We start from the raw sequence: 26676 nt of genomic DNA on the forward strand, positions 1-26676 counted from the left end.
ACAGTCTGCAAGGGATACAGTCCATAAGCACACACGATTGTGCGTGCTGCTGGTCCACTAATAGTACTAACCTTTAACAGTTAATTTTACTCATTTTCATTCATTATTAGTTTCTATGTAACTGTTTTTATATTGTTTTACTTTCTTTTTTATTCAAGAAAATGTTTTTAATTTATTTATCTTATTTTATTTTATTTTATTTTTTTAAAAAGGACCTTATCTTCACCATACCTGGTTGTCCAAAATAGGCATAATAATGTGTTAATTCCACGACTGTATATACAGTATCGGTGTTGGTTGATATCGGTATCGGTAATTAAGAGTTGGACAATATCGGATATCAGCAAAAAAAGCCATTATCGGACATTCCTAATTTTTATGCAATATTTCTCCTTTTTTAAAGTAGTGTACTATCTTAATGCTAAACATGCATACCTAAATTCATCAGCATAAAAGGACACAACGAGGATAAACCTAACTAGACTGCAAAAACTGAAATCTAAGTAAGACTAAATATCTCAAATAAGGGTGATATTTGCTTATTTTCTGTCTGATAAGATAATTCTTCTCACTAAGCAGATTTTATGTTAGAGTGTTTTACTTGTTTTAAGGGTTTTTGTCCTGAATTATCTCAGTAAGATATTACAGCTTGTTGCTGAGATTTTATGACCTATATTGAGTAAAAACATGCTTGAAACTAGAATATCAACTGTTGCAAAGCTGTGTCATCAACACTCACAAGTATAAAACTACTTTTTTTAAATAAGAATTTCTTATTTCAAGCATGAAAAAAAAGTCATGACATGTCATTATGTCAAGATAATGGCACTAGCATTTACTTAATTGAAGAATATTTTTCAACATATTGAGCAAAAAGGTCTCTTTTTTTTTTCTATCAAGAAAAGTGCACTTGTTATTACTGAGAATATACTTATTTTAAGGTATTTTTGGGTTCATTGAGGTTAGCTAATTTTACTTGTTTTGGAAAGTCGAATGTTCTTGTTCTATTGGCAGATAATTTTGCTTAGTTCAAATAAAATACCCCTAATTTTTTTTTTTTTTCTTGTTTTTGAACACTGACTTTTTGCAGTGTAGTGTGTGACTGAATGCTGAAAAAACCCCTGAATAAAACCTGAATTAAATCTGAATGATTATTAATGATCTGAATGATCATTCTTCATTTAAAAAAATGCACATAGTCGTCCCTCGCCACTTCATACATCGCGGTTTCTCCACATTGTGCATATTCCACAACATGTTTGCCCTAAATTAAGCATTTTTAGGTATAATATTCAAGCGGTTCAGTATGGAGTCCACTGATTGGCTCATCCTCAAGCAGCATTAGTATACAGGATTAAAAATGTGTAAAGGTCATTAAAGGGTGTTGTTTCATGGCCAGAGCAGGGATTCTGCAACTGTGGTACGTGTACGACGTGGTACGACAAAGAATCCCTTGATTAAAGTACAGTGTTTTATTTTCCTGTATTCAAGCAAACTGTGTGTAATGTAACAGTGGCCAAAAATATGAATTATACTTGTTAAATAAAAACCTCTGCCTTGTTTTTAATGAATGAGTATGGCTACTATGCTAATGTGTTTTAATGTAGGTTATAATGGTGGTATTTGGAATTGTAAAGTTTGAGAACCACTGGTCTTGAGTATATAATATTTATAATGTAGAAAAATGTATTGAGAAGGTCATAAACAGTTTTTTTTTATGTTCGAGGTATGAAAATATTCAAATTCTACTTCCAATACGCCGAAATTAATTTATTACAGTCACGTGCGAACTAATTAACAGCGATGAACTGTACTTTGCTGAATGTGTGTTACAGTTTCACCATTGCTTTCTATATTACGATTAGCCTTTGTTGGTAACACAGAAGGAAAATCCTTGTTTTTTTTAAATGTTAATCCCCAGGGCATTCAATATTTTTTCACTGAGGACCACATACTGAAAAATTAAAATATACTTTTAAGTTTTTCATTTTCAAAACCAATACAATATATAGATTTGTTAAAAGAAAAATACAGCCTTCCTTTTAACAATGTATTGTCACATTACACCTGTTCCACTCTGTATGGGTTTTTTCAGTAATAGTATTTTTAAAATATTCCGCAAAATTTACAATGGACCACAAATGGTCCCGATGCCACACTTTGGAAATCCTTAGTTTTGTCATAAAGTAATAGTTTGACTTTCTTCCCACAATAATAATAAGTCAGACACATTTGAATATATTTTCCAGGGTATATATACTGTATATACCCTGCCTGCCTGCAGCTGGAATACGCTCCAGAACCCCGAGACCCTGAGAGGGACAAGTGGTATAAAATGACTGGATGGAATTTAAAGTGAAGCACAGTATAAAGAAAACATTTTTAGGCTGATTACAGACTACTATCCCCCCAAAATGGATTAACTCGCTGGAATAAAAGAGACAATATAACATACATCCATAAACGTGGACACATGTGAAAAAGTGCAATATATTTATCTGTACAGTACCGTATTTTCCGCACTATAAGGCGCACCTAAAAACCACAATTTTTCTCAAAAGCTGACAGTGCGCCTTATAACCCGGTGCGCTTTATTACGATTCATTTTCATAAAGTTTCGGTCTCGCAACTTCGGTAAACAGCCGCCATCTTTTTTCCCGGTAGAACAGGAAGCGCTTCTTCTTCTACGCAAGCAACCGCCAAGGAAAGCACCCGCCCCCATAGAACAGGAAGCGCTTCACCCGCCCCCGGAAGAAGAAGAAAAAACGCGCGGATATCACCGTACGTTTCATTTCCTGTTTACATCTGTAAAGACCACAAAATGGCTCCTACTACGCGACAAGGATCCGGTTCATAAAAAGACGCAATCTCTCCATCCGCACACGGATTACTACCGTATTTCACAGCAACTGATATTCCTGTGAACTGCACTGTGGAACGGGAGCACGTACGGTGAATATTCGCACCACAGGGAATGAGAAGTCATCCTTCACTGTGGTTCTAGCTTGCCATGCTAACTTCCTCCCATGGTGATATTCAAAAGGAAGACCTTGCCAAAAGAGACCTTTCCAGCCGGCGTCATCATAAAAGCTAACTCGAAGGGATGGATGGATGAAGAAAAGATGAGCGAGTGGTTAAGGGAAGTTTACGCAAAGAGGCCGGGTGGCTTTTTTCACACAGCTCCGAAGGCGAACACACCTTCACTAAGACGGGCAGATAGCGCCGGTCGACATACGCCAACATCTGCCAGTGGATCGTAAATGCCTGGGCAGATATTTCGGTCACAACTGTGGTCCGAGCTTTCCGGAAGGCAGGATTCACAGAACTGCTGCACAACAACAGCGACACTGAATCCGATGACTTCGACGAGGCGGAGCCGGCCATTTTTGGATCCCACGCTTGCGCAACTTTTCAATTCGGACACCGAAGACGAAGAATTCGAAGGATTTACGAATGAAGAATAACTTCAGAAGGTGAGCGCTATGTTTATTTTGTGTGTTGTGACATTAACGTTCGAGCAACATTATGTTGCTATTTATTGCTCTACACCATTTTGAATTTTACTATGTTTGTGATTGCACATTTGCGTACATTTTGGGACAGAGTTGTTAGAACGCTGGTTTTCAATATATTATTAAAGTTTGACTGAACTATCTGACTGTTTTTTTGACATTCACTTTAGCGCAGCGTTTTTTTGACATTCACTTTAGCGCAGCGTAGGCGCGGCTTATAGTCCGGGGCGGCTTATTGGTGGACAAAATTATGAAATATGTAATTCATAGAAGGTGCGGCTAATAATCCGGTGCGCCTTATAGTGCGGAAAATACGGTAATCTATTTATTTATTTATATATATTTATATTTATTTATTTTATGTATATATTTATATATTACTTATATATATTTATTTATTTATATATGCACCTTATTGCTTTTTTATCCTGCACTACCATGAGCTTATGTAACGAAATATCGTTCTTATCTGTGCTGTAAAGTTCAAATTTGAATGACAATAAAAAGGAAGTCTAAGTCTAATACCAGATACTGTATAAGCACATGCACATACAGAGAAAAAAAAGGGAGGTTGACACAAAAGAACAAAATTAAAAAACATACAGAAAAAAAACCTATAGCGCTAATGTATGTTTTGTACAATATTTATTCATTTTAAAAATAACTACTTATTTTGTTGTTAATAAATTAACAATTAACTTATAAAAAAAAAGTATCTACTTTGGAGCCGAAAGAGACAACTCTTTTAGTGAGCCCAACTATAGTAAACCATCTCTCCTTCAATAGTCAGAATGTCATAAACACTTGGAGAATGCTGTTAAACTGTTATATCTACTACGAGTGATATCATGTAAGCCAAATAATTTTTTCATTCTGAAATTAAAAATCAAAGACACTGTGGAGGGGGGCGTGGCCTGCGGACCGGCCTCATAGGCAGCGACAGGTGAGTGGATGGCCCAGGTGGGCCTTGTTATCTAATCACCTGTCGCCTTCATTAGCAGCAGCCGGAATGAGGCACGTTGTTGGAGCTGGAGTGGGAGCCAGAGAGAGCGAGAAAGACACAAGACGCAGACAAACATTTTGCTGGAAAGCAAAACACTCGCACTAGTTATGAAAATAAAACAGTGTTATACCCTGAATTCCGGCTCTCCTGGCAGTCTGTGGTAGACCGAAGAACCCACTAGAAGGCAACCTCCACAATTTGGCACCCAACAAGCCGGACCATCGGAGAAGATGGAAGCCGACCCACTGGCAGTATTAATGGACATTCTGGCGGAGGTGACGACGGCCAGTCAGCGACAGCTGGAGGCGGTCCAAAAGCAGGTGGCCCAGCAAGGCCTAATCCTGCAGGCGATGGCGGACCGGGGGAGGAGCGGCACCGCCAACATCAGCAGCCGTCTCCATACAGCGCATGGGGGGAAAAGGAGGACCCCCGTGCCTTCATAGACATTTTTGTGGCCACGGCGGAGGCATGCGCGTGGCCAAAAGAGGAGTGGGGAGTGCGACTCTTGCCGCTGCTGGTGGGTGAGGCGCAGCGAGCGGCGCTTAACCTACCGGCGGCCTCCCGCGTGCACTTCCCGGACCTGAGGAGGGCGGTGCTGAACCGGACCGGTTGCACCGCCGAGGACCACCGACGCCAGTTCCGGGCACTGCGTCTGGGGTAGGAGGACCGCCCGTTCGTGCTTGGACAGCAGCTCCAGGACGCGGCAACACGTTGGCTGCAGCCAAAAGAAGGCGACGACCAGGTGATGGAGCGGCTGGTCACGGAGCAGTTCCTGGAGGCGATCCCAGAGCAGACGGCGGCCTGGGTCCGTTACCACCGGCCCCAAGACCTGGCCGCAGCGGTGGCGCTCGCCGAGGTCCACCTGGGCCATCCACTCATCTGTCGCTGTCTTCGAGGCCGGCCTGGCACACCCTGTTCCGCGGCAGGCCCGCAGGCCACGCCCCCCTCCACAGACGCATTTAAAAAGTAATGCATAATATGATGTTTATTTGGTTTTTGTTGTGTTCTCTGTCAAGTGTTTTCCCTTGTTTTCTTATTTATATGTTATCGTATTTGATTTGTTTTAAGTAGTTTTGTTTTAATATCTTGGATTATTGTTGGCAAATTGTAGTGAAATTATTTGTCTATACACATTTTGAAAAAATATAGAAGAATATGTTCATGCACCTGGGGATAGGTTGATTGGCAACACTAAATTGGCCCTAGTGTGTGAATGTGAGTGTGAATGTTGTCTACCTGTGTTGGCCCTCTGATGAAATAGCGACTTGTCCAGGGTGTACCCCGCCTTCCGCCCGAATGAAGCTGAGATAGGCTCCAGCACCCCCCGCGACCCCAAAAGGGACAAGCGGTAGAAAATGGATGGATGTTCATCTTCATGTCCATATCGTTGCCGTTCTGTATGATGCTGTTTGTTTTGGGTGTGAAGTTTTGTATACAATAATTTTTTAAATAATGTTCCGGGGGAAAAAAAGAGCCAGAATTCCCATCACAGCTATTCAGATACTGACTTGAACGCGCAAAAAATACTTTCCACTGTATTGTGTACAATTATATTGGGTGTTGTATAATATTTTACATAATAAAATGATATTATATACTAACTACGACGGCAGCCAGCAGCGTCTTTAAAAAGTTGGCCAAAAAATAAGCCTGTGGTACAGTAAGCCCTGATTTTTGACATGCAGGAAAGATACGGGCGAATAATTCTCTTCACAAAGACAACAATTTTGATGTCAATAGCAAACATTGACATACAATATGAATTGTATAAATTTAAATGACATTATTTGTTCTGATAAGAATACACACGTTTGAAATGTGTCAATTGTAGGGACCAGAACGACCCTTACTTTGCCTTGCAGTCATTAATAGGGATAAATAGAATTGTATCTTCTCGCGAGAACTGCTGCTGTGGCGGGAATAAACAAGTGGCTGTACACAGTTTTCCGGTATACTAACGTACCGAGAAGTGACACAAATTTAGGAACTAGCTTACTTCCACTTCAGGCTGTAATTCATCCGACTAACAATTAATGTACGCGTAGGACTTTTTGTTTTGTGACTCTTTCACCAAAGTGAAGTCATGTGGGACTCTTTCGCTGACAACGACGTCAGCCATGAAGAAAGTCAAGAGGATGACATGACCCCGGCCCAACTGATCGCTAAGCTGGAGGACGTGAGTGACGTCAGCCTGTTGTTATAAAGATACAAATAATAAACCTATAATGCAATACAACATATATTGACCAAATGGCCACCATTATAACGGTTGTGTCTGTCACAGGCTTGGCTCAACGAGAAGTTCTCACCAGAGCTGCTAGCAAACCAGTCCGAGGTGGTGGAGTGTGTCATGGAGCAGCTCACTCACATGGTACACTTATATACCTTTTAAAAATATATATTGTATACATACATGCATACACACATTCATTCATACATACAGTACAGGCCAAACGTTTGGACACACCTTCTCCTCATGCAATGCTTCTTTCTTCATTTTCATGACTATTTACATTGTAGATTGTCACTGAAGGCATCAAAACTATGAATGAACACATGTGGAGTTATGTATTTAACAAAAAAAAAGTTGAAATAACTGAAAACATGTTTTATATTCTATCCATCCATCCAACCATTTTCCTATTCCCTTCGGGTCGCGGGGGGGGCTGGAGTCTATCTCAGCTGCTAGTTTCTTCAAAATAGCCACCCTTTGCTCTGATTACCGTATTTTCCGCACTATAAGGCGCACCGGATTATAAGGCGCACCTTCAATGAATGGCCTATTTTAAAACTTTGTTCATATATAAGGTGCACTGCATTATAAGGTGCATAGAATAGACGCTACAGTAGAGGCTGGGGTTATGTTATGCATCCATTAGATCAGTGGTTCTCAAATTTTTTTCAGCGATGTACCCCCTGTGAATTTTTTCTAAATTCAAGTACCCCCTAATCAGAGCAAAGCATTTTTGGTTGAAAAAAACAGACAAAGAAGTAAAATACAGCACTATGTCATCAGTTTCTGATTTATTAAATTGTATAACAGTGCAAAATATAGCTCATTTGTAGTGGTCTTTGTTGAACTATTTGGAAAAAAAGATATAAAAATAACTAAACACGTGTTGAAAAATAAACAAGTGATTCAATTATAAATAAAGATTTCTACACATAGAAGTAATCATCAACTTAAAGTGCCCTCTTTGGGGATTGTAATAGAGATCCATCTGGATTCATGAACTTAATTCTAAACATTTCTTCACAAAAAAAGAAATCTTTAACATCAATATTTATGGAACATGTCCACAAAAAATCTAGCTGTCAACACTGAATATTGCATTGTTGCATTTCTTTTCACAGTTCTTTTTGACAGACATTTTAGTGACAAACCTGAGCTTGTGCTTCACTGAGTTTATGAACTTACATTCATATTTTGTTGAAGTATTATTCAATAAATATATTTATAAAGGATTTTTGAATTGTTGCTATTTTTAGAATATTTAAAAAAAAAAATCTCACGTACCCCTTGGCATACCTTTAAGTACCCCCAGGGGTACACGTACCCCCATTTGAGAACCACTGCATTACATGGAGCTGCACTAAAGGGAATGTCAACAAAACAGTCAGATAGGTCAGTCAAACTTTATTAATAGATTACAAACCAGCGTTCTGACAACTCCGTTCACTCCCAAAATGAATAAACAGCTGTTTTATTATTTTCCCCGTGGTAAAGTCAGTGACGTGGTATTTTGCTTATCTTTTAACAACAGCAAGGTATAACATGTAGTGCAACATTTATATCACATAGTGGAGGGGAGCTTTTTCTCGATTCAATAAACACGTAAAAAACTGTCTGATACTGTTTCGGTAAATCAAATGTTAGCGCAATCACAATATAGTAACACCCGAAATAGTGCAGAGCAATAACAATATATCTATAACTCAACGTTGCTCAAACGTTAATGTCACACAACACAACACACAAAATAAACATGTAAAGCTCACTTTATGAAGTTATTCCTCATCCACAAATCCCTCAAATTCTTCTTTTTCAGTGTCCGAATTAAACAGTTGGGCGAATACGGCATCCAACATGCTCCGTCTCGTCGAAGTCGTTATTGTTAAATTCTCTCGCTGCTGCTCTACTCCCGTGTTCTACTGCGTAACTGATCGCCTTGAATTTAAACTCTGCGTCGTAAGCATGTCTCTTAATAGGAGCCATTTTGGGGTCTTTACATAAACACACAAATGGAAATGAAATGGCACGCCTCGCGTCATATATGCCAGCATGCACCGCGCGCTTCTTCTTCTACGAGGGAAAATGAAGTCGGCGGCTGCTTACCGTAGATGCGAGACCTGTTGTGGCTCAATATGGGTCCATATATAAGGCGCACCGGATTATAAGGTGCATTGTCAGCTTTTGAGAAAATTGGAGGTTTTTGTGTGCACCTTATAGTGCGGAAAATACGGTACTTTGCTCTTGGCATTCTCCCAATGAGCTTCAAGCACATCTGTGAAGTGAAAACCATTTCAGGTGACTACCTCTCAAAGCTCATCGAGAGAATGCCAAGAGTGTGCGAAAAAGTAATCAGAGCAAAGGGTGGCTATTTTGAAGAAACTAGAATATAAAACAGGTTTTCAGTTATTTCACCTTTTTTTGTTAAGTACATAATTTCACATGTGTTCATTCATTGTTTTGATGCCTTAAGTGACAATCTACAATGTAAATAGGAGTGTGGGAAAAAATCAATTTGAATTCAAATCGATTCAGTATCGATTCTCATTTTTCAAAAATCGATTTTTTTTATTTTTATTTAAAAAAAATTTTTTTTTTATTAATCAATCCAACAAAACAATACACAGCAATACCATAACAATGCAATCCAATTCCAAAACCAAACCCGACCCAGCAACACTCAGAACAGCAATAAACAGAGCAATTGAGAGGAGACACAAACACGACACAAAACAATCCAAAAGTAGTGAAACAAAAATGAATATTATCAACAACAGTATCGATATTAGTAACAATTTCAACATAACAGTGATTAAAAATCCCTCATTGACATTATCATTAGACATTTATAAAAAAATAAAAATGAACAGTAGTGTCACAGTGACTTACACTTGCATCGCATCTCATAAGCTTGACAACACACTGTGTCCAATATTTTCACAAAGATAAAAATAAGTCATATTTTTGGTTCATTTAATAGTTAAAACAAATTTACATTATTGCAATCAGTTGATAAAACATTGTCCTTTACAATTATAAAAGCTTTTTACAAAAATCTACTAGTCTGCTTGCATGTCAGCAGACTGGGGTAGATCCTGCTGAAATCCTATGTATTGAATGAATAGAGAATTGTTTTGAATCGGAAAAATAACGTTTTTGAATCGAGAATCGCGTTGAATCGGAAAAATTGATTTATAATCGAATCGTGACCCCAAGAATCGATATTGAATCGAATCGTGGGACACCCAAAGATTCGCAGCCCTAGTAAATAGTCATGAAAATAAAGAAAACGCATTGAACGAGAAGGTGTGTCCAAACTTTTGGCCTGTACTGTACATACATGCACAAACACATTCATACTGTACATACATGCATACATACATACGTATAAACATGCATACATACATAGTATTTTCTACAACGTTGTCCACTTTAACTAATCAACATAATAGTTTGGGTTTGGAGCAAATCGTCCCAAAAAAGGAAGTTGAATGTGTATCAAAAGTATTTTATGATGCATGTGTACATGGTACAATTTCATCACAACACTGCGTGTTTACAGATAAACTACTGACCTTTGTGGAAGGAACACTTGGACGTTAAATAGATTTTTCTGTTCTTGTACTACTCCCAAATTTTTATAGCATGGCATTTTGTTCCGAGAATTAGCCTAAAATGCTCATAATCCATCCATATTCTATTGCTTGTCCCTCTCACAGACGCAGCAGGGCTGGAGCCTATTCTAGTGCACAATATTGTCTTAAAATGTTATAATTAAAAAAAAAACATACTGTTTTTACACCACACACAAAAGGTAAACTATGTTATCATTATCAAATAAAGGATGAATACCACTGATGTGTATGGTAATATGAAGCTGTACAGTCGTCCGTCGTTTACCGTGGTAAATGAATTTCTGCAAAGTAGTATTATTAATAAATAGATCTTTTCATAGTTACGGCATAAAAAAACTTTTAACGACCTTGTAAACACGTTTTATTAACATAATTTGTAGGGGTGCACAAAAAAATTGACTCAGATCTAAATAGCGATTCTTATTCATTCCGATTCCAAATCGATTAAAAAATAAACACATTTTTTTATATATATGAATTGTTTTTTTAGATACATTTTTAGTTATCTCCATGCAATCAGAAGTGTGTTTTTTAACCTGTAACCTGTTTTGAGAAAGTGTCATTGAGAAAGTGTCATTCTGTTATACCAAACAATACTTTGCGGAAATCGGGTTGAATCAAGAATAGATTATGAATCAAACCGTCACTCACGGAATTGGAATCGGATCAAATCGTTGGGTGCCCAAAGAGTCACACCCCTAATAATTACAGCTCTTTGTGTTCGCCCTGCGATGAGATTGCGACTTGTCCAGGGTGTACCCCGCCTTCCGCCCGTGTGCAGCTGAGATAGGTTCCAGCACCCCCCGCGACCCCGTAAGGGACAAGCGGTAGAAGATGGATGAATGTGAAATAACACCATAGTCACATTTACACTCGTTTCACCCCATATTTAGAACCCAATACAGGCATAGAGTAGTGCAGTGTTTTTCAACCTTTTTTGAGCCAAGGCACATTTTTTGCGTTGAAAAAAATCCAGAGGCACACCACCAGCAGAAATCATTAAAAAACGAAACTCAGTTGACAGTAAAAGTCGTCGTCGCAATTGTTGGATATGACTTTAAACCATAACCAAGCATGCATCATTATAGCTCTTGTCTCAAAGTAGGTGTACTGTCACCACCTGTCACATCACACCCTGACTTATTTGGAGTTTTTTGCTGTTTTCCCGTGTGTAGTGTTTTAGTTCTTGTCTTGCGCTCCGATTTTGGTGGCTTTTTCTCTTTTTTTGGTGTTTTCCTGTAGCAGTTTCATGTCTTCCTTTGAGCGCTATTTCCCGCATCTGCTTTGTTTTAGCAATCAAGAATATTTCAGTTGTTTTTATCCTTGTTTGTGGAGACATTGTTGACTGTCATGTCATGTTCAAATGTACATTGTGGATGCCGTCTTTGCTGCACAGTAAGTCTTTGCTGTCGTCCAGCATTCTGTTTTTGTTTACTTTGTAGCCAGTTCAGTTTTAGTTTCGTTCTGCATAGCCTTCTCTAAGCTTCAATGCCTTTTCTTTGGGGAACTCACCTTTTTTTAATTTTTGGTTTAAGCATTAGACACCTTTTTACCTTCACACTGCCTCCCGCTGTTTCCGACATCTACAAAGCAATTGTAGGCTGCCACCTACTGATATGGAAGAGTATTACACGGTTACTCTGCCGAGCTCTAGACAGCACCGACACTCAACAACACATCATTTGCAGACTATAATTACTGGTTTGCAAAAAATATTTTTAACCCAAATAGGTGAAATTACATAATCTCCCACGGCACACCAGACTGTATCTCACGGCACACTACACTGGACTAGTGGACTTAAAAAACATGCGGTTACACTGTTAGACGTTAAGTTTTGTTTGAAGCATCATCCCGCTGGAAAGTATTTAGTGAATTTACCTGTGAGACATCGCCCTCAGTTGGATTCATAACTGTAGCACTCGTTTTCTCCCTGCAGATAGCATCATTGAACCATATTTATTATTATATTATTTAAAGAGAAATGCCTATCTGCACATTTGGCTTTATTTTTGTTAGCATTCTGGATCTGGATGCCTTTTTTAAGTTTACCTAGATTGTAGTCATCCATCCTTTTAATTTGCAGGTGACAAATGTTAAAGCGTTGACGCTATTCCGCTTGTGTTTCTTTTCAAGCATGCAAATGGTAAGCAGAGGCTGGTGAATGCCTGCACAGTGCAGCCGATTACAGCAAACTCACAATTGATGCCTGGGGAAATTATCAACCAATGTTACTTTTGATGCAAAAGGAGTTTTTAAAATGATGACATCTCTTCTGTTATGCCTTATCATTTTTCCTCCGCCAGGAAGAGAATCTGCTGAGGGTGAAGAAAGGCGACGCCAAAGCCAGCATCCATCGCATGGAGATCGACCGCATCCGCTTTGTGCTGTGCAGCTATTTACGCTCTCGTCTGCAGAAGGTCAGACAGGCCGTCACTCGAGCACCTGTCAGGTCTTTGGCCTGTTTGATTTCATGGCATTTTGTTTGTTTGTACGTGCAGATTGAAAAGTTCTTCCCTCATGTACTTGAAAAAGAGAAGTCTCGCAGTGACGGAGAACCATCGCTGCTTTCGCCTGAGGAGTTTGCCTTTGCCAAAGAGTGAGTGGTAGACCCCCCTAAAATACAGCATTCAAAGTTGAATGCCCCTAAAATGGTAAAATTTTGAGTTCAACCAAATGTTCAAGAAAAGTATGCCTTAAAGTCGGACATTTCGGCGCACCCCTCATTGCCTCGTCGGCCGGCGGGGACTGCGGTCTGGTGGCCTGCCAGGCTTTTATTCTTTTATTATTGTTATATATATTTTTTATTTTTAATGTATTTATTATTTTTATTTTTATTATTTACTTATTTTTATTTTATTTTATTTTTTATTTTTTGTTATTTTTTTTTTTTTTTAAATCGTATTATTTATTTGTGTGTGGCGTCGCGCGGGTCTCACTTCCTGTTGGGTGGGGTCCGTGCCCGTGTGGCCCGACCTTGCGCTGTGGGGTCTCTGTTGGTGACTTGATGTGGTGGCGGCGCAGCCCCCGTGTCTGGTCTGGATGCTGTGTCTCGGTTGTTTGGGCGGTGGTGTGTTTGTGCGGGTTTAGGTTGGGGTGGGGGGCCTTTTGGTTGGGGGGGTTGTTGGTGTCTCTTGTTTGCGTGTTGGCGTTCGGGCTGACTGGCGGGCTGGCGCCGGCTGGTCTCCGTGGTCGTGGTGGCGTGTGGTTGCTGGTCGCAGTTTTTTTTTTTGATCGCTTTGATTTGATGGGCTGGTGCTGGCTGTCTGGGGTTATTGCGGCTGCTGTTTCTACTGCCGTTTGTTTGTGGTGTGGGCGCCCGTGGCTGCTGGGTCTGGTGCAGGGGTGTGGCTGATGTTGTGACTGGTGGCAGCGCGCGCGCGTGATGGCTGTCGGGGCTGACGAACTGTGTATATGTATGTATATGTGTGTGTATGTATGTATGTTTATATATGTGTATGTGTACATATGTGTATGTATATGTATATATGTGTATGTGTGGGTATGTATACATGTATGTGTGTATGTATATGTATGTATGTATGTATATTTCTGGGGGTACGCTCTGGGCCTGCCTGTCAGACGGGGGTCGACGCCTCGGGCTACTGCATCCGAACTGCGTGTCTGGAGCTCCTGGGTCCCGCTGTCCATCCCTTCCGGGTGCCCGTCTTGGTTGGGGCCTGTTGGGCCTAGTCCCTGCGTCTATTGTGGTAGCTTGGTGCTGCAAGGTATTCCGAGGTGCTGCGAGTCGGCCAGTTGCTGGGGTAGTGACCTTGTTTGTCAGCATGTCTGTGATCTTTTTTTAATTCTTTTTTTTAATTAATTAATTAATTTATTTATTTATCTATTTTTTTTTTTAAATATATTTTATTAATATTATTTTTTAATTTTTCCCCTCCCTCAGGGGGGGGGATCGGCGGGGCGGTTGCTGGTTGTTCCATCTCCATCGTTGGGGTCCCTGCGGGTGGGGTGGGTGGTTCCCGTGGCCCTGTGCCTGGGTGGTCCTGCGGCGGCCGGTTTGGGTGGGGTGGCCGGGGGCTGGCCTCGCCGCGCTCTCCGGGGGTGGGGGGTGGGCTCGTGGGGGCCCGGTTGCCGGTGGGGCGGGGGCGGTCTTCCCGTCCGGTTGCGGGGAGTCTCTGGGTCCCTCGGGCGGGGCGTCTCGCCTTTCTGCCCATGTGGGGTGTGGTCTCTCGCTGGCTTGGGGTCTGGCTGTCCCCTGCTTTTCTCGTGCCCTGTCCTCTGCCGGGTGCGTCTGTCTGCGGCCTGCTGCTGGCCCTTGTGGGCGGTACGGTGGGTCGGGCTCTGGGGTTCCTGTCGCTGGCCGGCTTGGCTGCGTGGGGGCGGTGGTCCCTGGTTCCCTGGGCACCACGCCTCCTGTTTGTGGGTTGGGCTCTCGGGGGTGATGGGGCCGTGCTCTGGCTCCCACGCACTCTGGGAGTCGAATGTATTGTACATGCAAATTCACATATGCTCACATACGTACATAGGTACCTACGCTCCCACATACATACACAAATACAGTACATATTTACCTACCTAATGTTCGTACATCCACACGCACATTCAATATACAAACATACACATACACATACTGTACATATACATTCACTGTACAAACACATATACACATTCTGTACATATACATTCATTTTACAAACACATATACACATTCTGTACATATACAAGTACATATGCATACTTACACTCATGCACATAATCACGTTTCATCAAACATATATTAACGTTGTTGCCCTAGGGTAAACTGGGTGTAACACATGGCACACTGACAAAGCTTAACCTATTGTGACTATAACAATCTACAAGGTTAATATAGGTTGCTTCTCTTTCTCCCCCTCCATTTTTCTGCATTCTTTCGTATCTCAAGTTATCATTACGTATATGTATTGTTGCATTTAAACAACTGTATTGTTGATAATAAAGGTAAATTATTGGTATTGTTCATTATCAATAGCGCTATTTCTATTGGTATTTGTATTGATCCATTTGTAGTGTAATAATGCTCATTGTCATTTCTGTATTATTTTTTATTTTTCGCTAACTGCTTATTTGCTATTACTTTTACCATCATATTTGTACATGTCATATTTGCTGATGTTGCTCTATTGTTGTTGTTGTTGTTGTTGTTTGCTGTTGTTGTTTTTGTCTCTCTGTCTAATCCCCCTCTTGTCCCCACAATTTCCCCCTCTGTCTTCTTTTTTTTTCTCTTTCTATCCCCTCCTGCTCCGGCCCGGCTGCACTAAATGATAATATAAATACATTTAATAAAGTAAAATACAAATAAGGCAACAAGAGAAGTATCCTACACTTCTCTTTTGTAAAGTAAATCTGAACAGCCGATATGGGCATCTACATCAACTATATGATTTGCCTGAGAAGCTGGACAGGACACAAAAAAAAAGAAAAGAAAAAAAAAAAAGAAAAAAAAAAAAAAAGTCGGACATTTAACTATAAGTCGATTCGTCCTCATGCATGACATCACGGATGATGTTACCGTATTACGGTTCAGCATGTCTTGTAAAAGCTCAATATGGCTACGAGCAGCTATGATAATTCTAGAATTTCTTCTTGAAGAAGAATGGAATACACACTGCTAAGTCACCTCTGTTTAGTCTCTGCACATTCACCACAGTGAGAGAATGTCCTTAAAAAAAAAAAGGTTGTCTCACACTTTGAGCCGGCTGGACGCTGCTTCAAACAAGTCCTCCCATGGAAAGAGGAGTTTAACGCCTGTTAAATAGTAGGAGAGTACAATAAATATCTGGCAGATAATTATCGGGTCAATCTGAAGAAATATGCATTCATGCCGATAATTTTGATAACATAAAAAACATGAACGTAAGGTCATCATGTAAATTGTAAAGAAATAGTTTAGTAACAATCCAAATAAATAAACGTTATCTATTTATGTAAAGACAAACCTTCTGAGTTTTTGTTCATTATAGCGATGTTACAATGTGACATTTTCATATCACGGTTATCATTATTGCGGTATTGAGAGTGCTCAAAAAGTACGTATACACTCACTGAAATATTTTCGTAATTTTTTCAAATACGGTAACTAAAATACGTAAGACACATAGAAAACTCCCTATTTTGCATGTTTTGTGTTTCTTATGCTTTACTGAAAGTGTTTTAGTCTTAGTATTTTATCTTTTTTAATTGCTAAGCTTTTATTGTTTTAAATATTGGTTTGTAGTATTGCACTTTAAGATTTATTTAAATGAATAGTGCATAACAAATTAAATCTATTACTATTATTTATTATTTCTGGCAGGGGTTGTGGCATCCTACTTTGTTCAGCAGTCCCTGAACGCACCGTAAAAACGCACCGTAAAAATACCTCTGTCTCGTATTTCTGAGTATGGAACGATCACTCTGTTTTAAGAGAGCACAGTTTGTAGCTTCAATGTACAAAATGGAATATTATTTAGTTGCTCAGACAGCAATGTGTTTATAAAAGATTAGATTGGGGAATGTCATTTCTTAATGGGTAAAGACGTTCATGTCTCTTGTTTCCATGTTAGTATTTAAGCTAGCGAGCTGGCACCTGTCAATCTGTGAGTTCATCAAAGTGCAGTTATCAATCACGGTTTTTCAATCATTTTAATTTAAAAAAAGTAATACTCAGCATCGGGAGTTTTATTATCAATACTGTTTATTGTTACCTCACTAGTTCTGATACCTCCCCTCCTCTCCTGCGCTCTATTTATAAATTTTTTATGTTTTTTTTCCCAGAGCCATACAAAAATAGCCACATTCCGAAAGTGGCTCGCGTGATATTTTGTAGTGTGAAACATGTATATTAAATAACAAAATACAACAATATCGCGTTATTTAGTGTTGTACTGATGTAAAAGAGTCCTTCAATGCGCAATTACATTTATGCATTCTCTGGATTCATACACATGCACAGATGCAGGAGGTGCATGAGTTATTATGCAGCGGGGCCTGCTTTTTAATTATTAATATTGGCAATGATCACACTCATTTAATTGTGGCAGCCAAAATCGGGATTGTGATTAAAATTGTATTAATTGTGTAGCTCTAACCCAAAGTATAGACTTTTATTGATGGATCTAAAGAAAGAGAGAAGACAGCACAAGCTATTCTGATTGGGTGGCGGTATTGCCCTTCCCCCATGATATCTGTAAGACTCTCAATGTTTCATACAACATGTAGAATGGCCTTTACATTATACAAGCAATTCATCCTTCCATCCATCCATCCATTTTCTGCCTGACTTGACACTGTAAATGTGGAACTTGGAGCCAAGCTATGCTGGCATAAACCAGAAAAAACATCACCGGTCAGCTGGACCAAACAAACTTCTTATAAGTCACTGTAATATTGATCATGATACACGCAGCACATCATGCTTGTTTTTACAACAACAGTACGTTGTCGAGCTAGATGTGTACAAACAAAACATAAAATAATATGATTGTTCATGTTTTTCAGTTAGTACAGATTGGTGTCCTATCGCATTGGGTTGTGCATTACAAACTCAAAAGCGATTCGGGTGCTGACGTAGAAGCTAGCTTACCTCCTGCCGTAGCTATCTTGTGGCTATTGCCCTAGCATGCCGATGTGGAAAGAGTTTTTCCATGTTCGCTCTTACAATAACAATGTTGCTACAGCTTGGTTATTACACAGGTTACGGAATGTAAATAAAGTATTGATGGCGGTTTTTGGATGCATGTTTATAGTGATTTAGAGGCATAATGGATTGCTCCAACAGCATTGCCAGCCACCAAGAACGAGCCGATTATTACAAATTACAATGCAAAAAAAAAAAAAAAGCTTTTGTATTCTTGTCTTCTCATAAGGATTGTAAACAATAGGCACAATTAAAAAATGCCGTTCCCCTTTAAGAATGAATAGCATGTCTGTAAACAGCTTGACAGTGCTTTAAGTTGTTTTTTTTAACATTATTTTTGAGGAAATGTCAAACCAGTAGCAGCGTAATGTTCATTGCGGTGCTAATGTTGTGGTTAATTTAGCACCAAAAAAACATAAGGAGATTTTACAAACACTTTTATTACGTTTGTCTAAGGAATATTGCAAACATTTACATAAAATCTATTTTGGGCTGCTTCATGTAGTGTTTGGATTAGACATGTTTTAAGCTGGTTTACATAAGTTATTCCTGGATGTTACAGAAAGTATTAGAATGCACAAAGTTTGGATTTTTGGCAGGGATATATTTTCCGTCATCTTAATGTACAACCGTTCTCTGTGGCATTGTTTTTGATGGAACCACAGAACATTACACTCACAGTGCTCCTTTGATGAGCCCACACTCCCGAGTGTTGCAGGCGGAGGCTTGAGCATTGCAGTAGCAAAACGGAGCCGGTAAAACGCCGGAAAAAAAGGACACAACTGGATTTCCCAGAAAAAAATTTAAGTAATGAAAGATAAGCAAAAGAGATTTTAGATCGACCAATTATCGGCCTATTATCTATTTGATTCTTACTCTGTTCACTTATTTCTGCAAAACATTGTCTGTACAATAATATTGCTTTTTTTTTTATGGTGATAGTTTGAACATATTTTAAAACCATAACTTGAATCCAAATTTAAGTTAAACCAGTATCCCATAATTATTTTTTTTTATTTTTTTTTTTTGTGGCCTGTCCAGCTTCTCAGGCAAATCATATAGTTGATGTAGATGCCCATGTCGGCTGTTCAGATTTACTTTACAAAAGAGAAGTGTAGGATACTTCTCTTGTTGCCTTATTTGTATTTGACTTTATTAAATGTATTTATATTATCATTTAGTGCAGCCGGGCCGGAGCAGGAGGGGATAGAAAGAGAAAAAAAAGAAGACAGAGGGGGAAATTGTGGGGACAAGAGGGGGATTAGACAGAGAGACAAAAACAACAACAACAATAGAGCAACATCAGCAAATACGACATGTACAAACATGATGGTAAAAGTAATAGCAAATAAGCAGTTAGCGAAAAATAAAAAATAATACAGAAATGACAATGAGCATTATTACACTACAAATGGATCAATACAAATACCAATAGAAATAGCGCTATTGATAATGAACAATACCAATAATTTACCTTTATTATCAACAATACAGTTGTTTAAATGCAACAATACATATACGTAATGATAACTTGAGATACGAAAGAATGCAGAAAAAATGGAGGGGGAGAAAGAGAAGCAACCTACATTAACCTTGTAGATTGTAATAGTCACAAGAGGTTAAGCTTTGTCAGTGTGCCATGTGTTACACCCAGTTTACCCTAGGGCAACAACGTTAATATATGTTTGATGAAACGTGATTATGTGCATGAGTGTAAGTATGCATATGTACTTGTATATGTACAGAATGTGTATATGTGTTTGTAAAATGAATGTATATGTACAGAATGTGTATATGTGTTTGTACAGTGAATGTATATGTACAGTATGTGTATGTTTGTATATTGAATGTGCGTGTGGATGTACGAACTTTAGGTAGGTAAATATGTACTGTATTTGTGTATGTAAGTGGGAGCGTAGGTACCTATGTACGTATGTGAGCATATGTGAATTTGTATGTACAATACATTCGACTCCCAGAGTGCGTGGGAGCCAGAGCACGGCCCCATCACCCCCGAGAGCCCAACCCACAAACAGTAGGCGTGGTGCCCAGGGAACCAGGGACCACCGCCCCCACGCAGCCAAGCCGGCCAGCGACAGGAACCCCAGAGCCCGGCCCACCGTATCGCCCACAAGGGCCAGCAGCAGGCCGCAGACAGACGCACCCGGCAGAGGACAGGGCACGAGAAAAGCAGGGGACAGCCAGACCCCAAGCCAGCGAGAGACCACACCCCACACGGGCAGAAAGGCGAGACGCCCCGCCCGAGGGACCCAGAGACTACCCGCAACCGGACGGGAAGACCGCCCCCGCCCCACCGGCAACCGGGCCCCCACGAGCCCACCCCCCACCCCCCACCCCCGGAGAGCGCGGCGAGGCCAGCCCCCCGGCCACCCCACCCAAATCGGCCGCCGCAGGACCACCCAGGCACAGGGCCACGGGAACCACCCACCCCACCTGCAGGGACCCCAACGATGGAGATGAAACAACCAGCAACCGCTCCGCCGAGCCCCCCCTCTGAGGGAGGGGAAAAATTAAAAAATAATATTAATAAAATATATTAAAAAATTAATAAATAAATAAAAAAAAGAATTAAAAGAAGATCACAGACATGCTGACAAACAAGGTCACTACCCCAGCAACTGGCCGACTCGCAGCACCTCGGAATACCTTGCAGCACCAAGCTACCACAATAGACGCAGGGACTAGGCCCAACAGGCCCCAACCAAGACGGGCACCCGGAAGGGATGGACAGCGGGACCCAGGAGCTCCAGACACGCAGTTCGGATGCAGTAGCCTGAGGCGTCGACCCCCGTCTGACAGGCAGGCCCAGAGCGTACCCCCAGAAATATACATATATACATACACATACACACATACATGTATACATACCCACACATACACATATATACATATACATACACATATGTACACATACACATATACATACATACACACACATATACATACATATACACAGTTCGTCAGCCCTGACAGCCATCACGCGCGCGCGCTGCCACCAGTCACAACATCAGCCACACCCTTGCACCAGACCCAGCAGCCACGGGCGCCCACACCACAAACAAACGGCAGCAGAAACAGCAGCCGCAATAACCCCAGACAGCCAGCACCAGCCAATCAAATCAAAGCGATCAAAAAAAACTGCGACCAGCAACCACACGCCACCAGGACCACGAAGACCAGCCGGCGCCAGCCCGCCAGTCAGCCCGAACGCCAACACGCAAACAAGAGACACCAACACCCCCCCCCCCCCCCCCCCCCCCACACACACACACACACACACACACACACACCACCAAAAGGCCCCTCACCCCAACCCAAACCCGCACAAACACACCACCGCCCAAACAACCGAGACACAGCATCCAGACCAGACACGGGGGCCGCGCCGCCACCACATCAAGTCACCAACAGAGACCCCACAGCGCAAGGTCGGGCCACACGGGCACGGACCCCACCCAACAGGAAGTGAGACCCGCGCGACGCCACACACAAATAAATAAGATTTAAAAAAAAATAAAGTAAATAATAAAAATAAAAATAATAAATACATAAAAAAAAAATATATATATATAATAATAATAAATGAATAAAAGCCTGGCAGGCCACCAGACCGCAGTCCCCGCCGGCCGACGAGGCAATGAGGGGTGCGCCGAACCCCAATCCCCCCCATGCATGCGTACAAGGCCCCCAGAGTGTCTACTGTGTAGTTAAAATTAGGAGGTCAGCCGTTACAGCCGACCTCCAGTCCCTATTGATGTGTGTACTGTAGCGTGAGTGAGGTATGTATGCTTGTGGGAACTAATAATGCGATTAAAATTGGGGGACATCAAGGTCATGGTGGGTCCCAAACAAGCCAAGCCCCCCAAATCCTAAGTGTCTAATATGCAGCTAAGATTGAGGGATGGACGAGCAGGGGACAAGACAGGAGGACTGGAGCCCCATTGGAGGCATCCTCAACCCCCCGCCATGCCTCCCCGCAGGACAATCCCCAAAGTCCTATATATGTGTGACTGTGTGTGCTATAAGTAGGAGGAGTAGAGGGCCCGGACATCCCCCCCAGTCCACGCGGCCGACAACCAGGAACTACGGCCAGGAGGCCGCCACCCCCCCGCCACAGCCCGTGACCCACACAAGACCACTTTAACGTGACGCCACGCGAGCCCTCCCCCCGCCAAACAAAGCCATCCCCCGCCCGCCCCAACCCAACCCTGCAGAGCCCATACCGGCAACCAAACGCAGAAAAACTGCACAGCCCCCACGCCCAATGCAAACAACGCATCCCGGCCATCCACACAGCAACGTGCTCATACGAGTCCCGGCCAGGGGAAGGAGCCAATGCATCCCGTCCGCACGCCAGCCCCCAAACCAGCCGGCAAGCCAACGCCAGCCAGCCCCACAACCCCACAAGCGCACAGACACCAGCCACATTCCCCCAACCACTCCAACCCAACACAGCGATGCCAACCGCTGGTATCACCGCAGCAACCATCACCACCACCGCCCGTCCGCAGCGTAAACACCCGCGGCCGCCGAAACAAAAACAAAAAAGCGACCGACCCCTTAAACCACAACAACACACACCCCCGGCTACCACCGAGGCCACCAACCCACCTACCCCAACTCATCCACAGCCAGGCCAATTGAGCCACCGGACATCCACACCCTACACATTCATATACACGTACATACACACATATATACACACATACACATATACATACATATATGCATATACATATATACACACATATACACACGCATGCATATACACATACACATCCACACATATATACACATTAATACACCCACACACATATACATAAGCCCACATATACACAAACACATACATACACAACAAAAAAACAAAAAAAATAGAAGGAAAAGAAAAAAAAATAAAATAAAATAAAAATAAACCCTTTAAATAAAATAAAATAAATAAAAATAAACAAGAGGCCTGGTCGCCAACAGTGCCCAGCGCCACCAAACCCCGCAGCCCTTCCCGCACGTCCAGCCCCACCCCCCCCGCCCACCACCCACCAGGCATCCCATCCGGCAAAAAGCCATTAGGGACAGCCCCCCCAACCAACCCAAGGCGGCCGCCCACAGCCCCACCCGCACCCCAACACCCGCCCAGGCACCCCCAGCCACCAGACCACCCACGGATCGGCCCGCCAGGCCGGAACCAGGAAACACACCGCAGGCCCACCCGACCCCGCGGCACACGGCCCCCCCGGCACCCAGGACCCCCCACCCACGGAGCAAGACCCCCGGGACAGAGCTCCAGCCCCGGCCCCCAAGGGAGTCAGGTCAGAAAATTAATTAGCGGTGCCCAAAGAGATCGGAATTCTGTCAGTTGTTGTTTTGATTCAGCAGACATTCTTTCCATAACTACATAATCTAATAAAATGTTTTTGTAAAGGTTTATACATAAATTATTTTTTGATTTCCAATTCATGAGAATAGTTTTCTTGGCGATGCCTAACGCATTTATAAGGAGGTATGTTTTGTTTATATCAAGATCAGTTGCGGAGAGATCACCCAACAGGCAGAGTGCGGGGGAGATGGGAATAGGAATCTCTAACGCTAATGATAGGTTCTCGCACACTCCAAGCCAAAAGTTACTCACTAATTTAGATGTGCCGTTGTACTTTACATTGCTGTTTATGTCACCTGTCTGTGTGTGTTGTTCAGATATGCTGCAAATACAGAAAGCCACATGAAGTCAGTGGCACTAACCCACATGCCCCCCGTCTTGCAGACTCTTGACATGCTTAAAGCAGGTAAAATCCCTAAACCTGGTGTAGTTTTAGCTCACATGCCTTTGCAGACTCTCGCTAATACAATAATGTAAATCTTAATTCTGTTGGCGACTCAGTACCTGCACCCTGCATGGACTCTTTTGTGTTCCTGCGGGTAAGGGAGAGACAAGAGAATATCTTGGTGGAGCCCGAAACAGACGATCAAAGGTAAACTTCACTCTTCTAAGGCTCTCTCTGAATGTGATTCCTTTTTTTTAATTTTTTTAGTCACTGATGATCTTGTACTCTCTTCTCCCAGAGAGTACGCAGTGGATCTTGAAGAGGGCTCTCAGCATCTCATGCGCTATCGAACCATCGCGCCACTGATTTCAAGTGGAGCTGCACAGTTGATTTAAGTGCTGAGGTAAGGGTAGGCTCTAAGTCCATGCTGCCCCTCAAGCTCGTGCACACACTCCCAATTCTTCCCCTGCAGATCTTATATAAGCCACTGCTTTGTAGTGACATCTGGGTTTATTTTTAGCTCTTCATTTCTTTCGTTTTGCTTTGTTTCTTGGCAACAGTTCATGAAAGAGATTTCGTGTTATAAGCTACATTATGTTCAAAGGTGGTCCTGCAGTTTCAAATAAACATGACATTTTGCCTACATAATGCAACTAATGCATAGTGTGTTTTGCATTGCAGGTGTGTCAGGTCCATGGCGCCATGGCCTCTAAGAGGCAAAATATGGACTATTAAATCTTCCTGGACACAAGCAATGCAAATGTCTTTGTAGCAAACCCTATAATTGCAGGTTTATCTAATCCTAATCACCCTAATGAGGAGGTTGATTAGATTGTTTTTGCGCTGCACTGAAATAATTCAAAGGTGACATGCAACAATTCTCTAGTCATTGTAGTCTTGTGGTTACTAGCGCACATTACAGTAAGAGAAAAACTGTTTGTTTACACTGCAGGCTTTAAATTATATAATCAATTGCTGGTGGGGCTGAAGCTATCGATTACTTTAGTAATTCAATCATTTATCGATTTGTCCGATAAGTTGAGTAATCGGATAAAACACTTCATAGTCTGAATGTGGATTTTAGAGAAACATTTAAAAAAAATAAACAACACTTTTCTATCATGTTTTTAAGTCATCAATCAATCAATCAATGTTTATTTATACAGCCCTAAATCACAAGTGTCTCAAAAGGGCTCATCAACATTGAAATTGCACTTTGTGCCAAAAAAACTATCCGCTGATCACCGCACCCACACACCATCACTCTAAGGTGCACTTTGATGCAGTGGCCACACAGAAACTATGTTTGTGTATTTAAAGTCCCGGGCCCTCAATGTGGTGCGAATGTCATCGTTTTATAATAGTTACACTAATTAAACGATTATTCCAACCAACAAAACATAAATTGAAGCTTTTTTCTCATCAAATTGTTGCAACTTGCAGCAAAAAAAATGCTTGAACACGTGCAACAAACATGGTGCACTATATATTGCACTATATATTTTGCCATAATGATAAAAAGGTTGTAAAAGGAGGATTGGGGTATACTAAGTAGAAGTAATGGAATGTCTGCAATAGTTTTCGTAACAAATCCTACTAAATGCCAATGTTATTAGGCCCTATCTTTTCTGATCTGCAGTGTCTCTGACTTAATGTGTGTTTCATGTCTGCCCTTCAAACTGTGTTGTCTTTCCTGAGACATAATTGTGCTAATAGCGCTGTTATGTAATTTTCAGCAGGCACAATCAGTGTTCATTGTGTGCCCTCGCTCAAATTGCCAAGTAATTAGACCTAATGTGGCATCATGGAGCACTGATTGAAGAGAGCTAACAGGCATTATCTTCTCGATGAAGCGATGCAATAATATTGTTACAGAATTGTTCATGCCACAAGATGAGGTTTTTGTAAGAACACTGAGTGGTGTAATATGCAATAAATGTTGAAAATTGAATTTTAACATGGATGATTGTGATCATGTCATCTTTATTTTTCAATCAATTTATAGCTTTTTCAGTAGATTTGGAACTTTACAGTAATTAATGGCATTTGTTTGTTTGGTCCAAACATCTCAGTATGTGTCAGGTTTCTAGTGCACACTTTCACCTAGTGACACGTTAGATGCCTGACACGCTGACAGTGGCCTGTAGTCCTTCCCTGCGTCACACATGCTGGCACACTCTGACACAGTGATCCCTTCAGGACACGAGCCAGCCTGCAGAGCTCATGCATGACCTGCTCTGACCACATTTAGGGATTTGGGGCGATTGAGGCGGATATTTCACTATTCAAATCTTGAATTAAGTCACAAGCAAATGTTACTGGCGATGTGACATTCGTGATTGAGTCAAATCTTTTAAATGACTCTTTTAAATGAATAATGAGAACCGATTTGCATTCATTTTTCTGGTTAATTGTTCTGCTGTGGATTTGTAAAGTAGTTGAGGTGTATACACTCTGGGTAGGTTAGTACAATTTTGAATGCACATTTTTTGTTTTATATACAATAAGACATATTTTTGCTATTTATTATTTGCTTATTTTATCTGTACTGGTGAGAAAATAGTGATCTCATTGTCAATACATACAGGATGGGATATGGCACCAACTTATGGAATGTTTACAATAAAGACGCAAACCAAATTATTTAAATATTATCAGGGTTTTAGAATAATTTCCACCAATGGAGCTACATTAGTGGTATGTGTAAATTTGAATTATTCTGACCCAATTCTTGTTTTACAACTGATTCATTCCTTGATAAAAACAAGTAATTTCTATTAAAAAAATACTTTTGAACGGCTCTTTGAAAGGTAAAATTCCTTAAGATCTGGCTACCTTCAAATTAAATCAAATAAAAATAAATACCTGATAAGTAAAATATATTTTTTTTAAAAGTTC

General features: G+C 41.2%; 1 protein-coding gene across 1 annotated transcript; it reads left to right on the forward strand.

The window, feature by feature from the left end:
• Nucleotides 1–6595: 6595 nt before the first annotated feature.
• Nucleotides 6596–26637, forward strand: gins4 (GINS complex subunit 4 (Sld5 homolog)). Its single transcript, XM_061986239.1, has 8 exons — nt 6596–6691; nt 6800–6886; nt 12687–12800; nt 12882–12979; nt 23711–23799; nt 23895–23985; nt 24077–24181; nt 24460–26637. Exons 1-7 carry the CDS (start codon nt 6599–6601, stop codon nt 24171–24173), a joined length of 669 nt encoding a protein of 222 aa, XP_061842223.1. The 5' UTR covers nt 6596–6598; the 3' UTR covers nt 24174–24181; nt 24460–26637.
• The last annotated feature ends 39 nt before the right edge of the window (nt 26638–26676 follow it).

The sequence above is a fragment of the Nerophis lumbriciformis genome, linkage group LG12, assembly GCF_033978685.3.
Source record: "Nerophis lumbriciformis linkage group LG12, RoL_Nlum_v2.1, whole genome shotgun sequence".
In the NCBI taxonomy this organism is placed as follows: Eukaryota; Metazoa; Chordata; class Actinopteri; order Syngnathiformes; family Syngnathidae; genus Nerophis; species Nerophis lumbriciformis.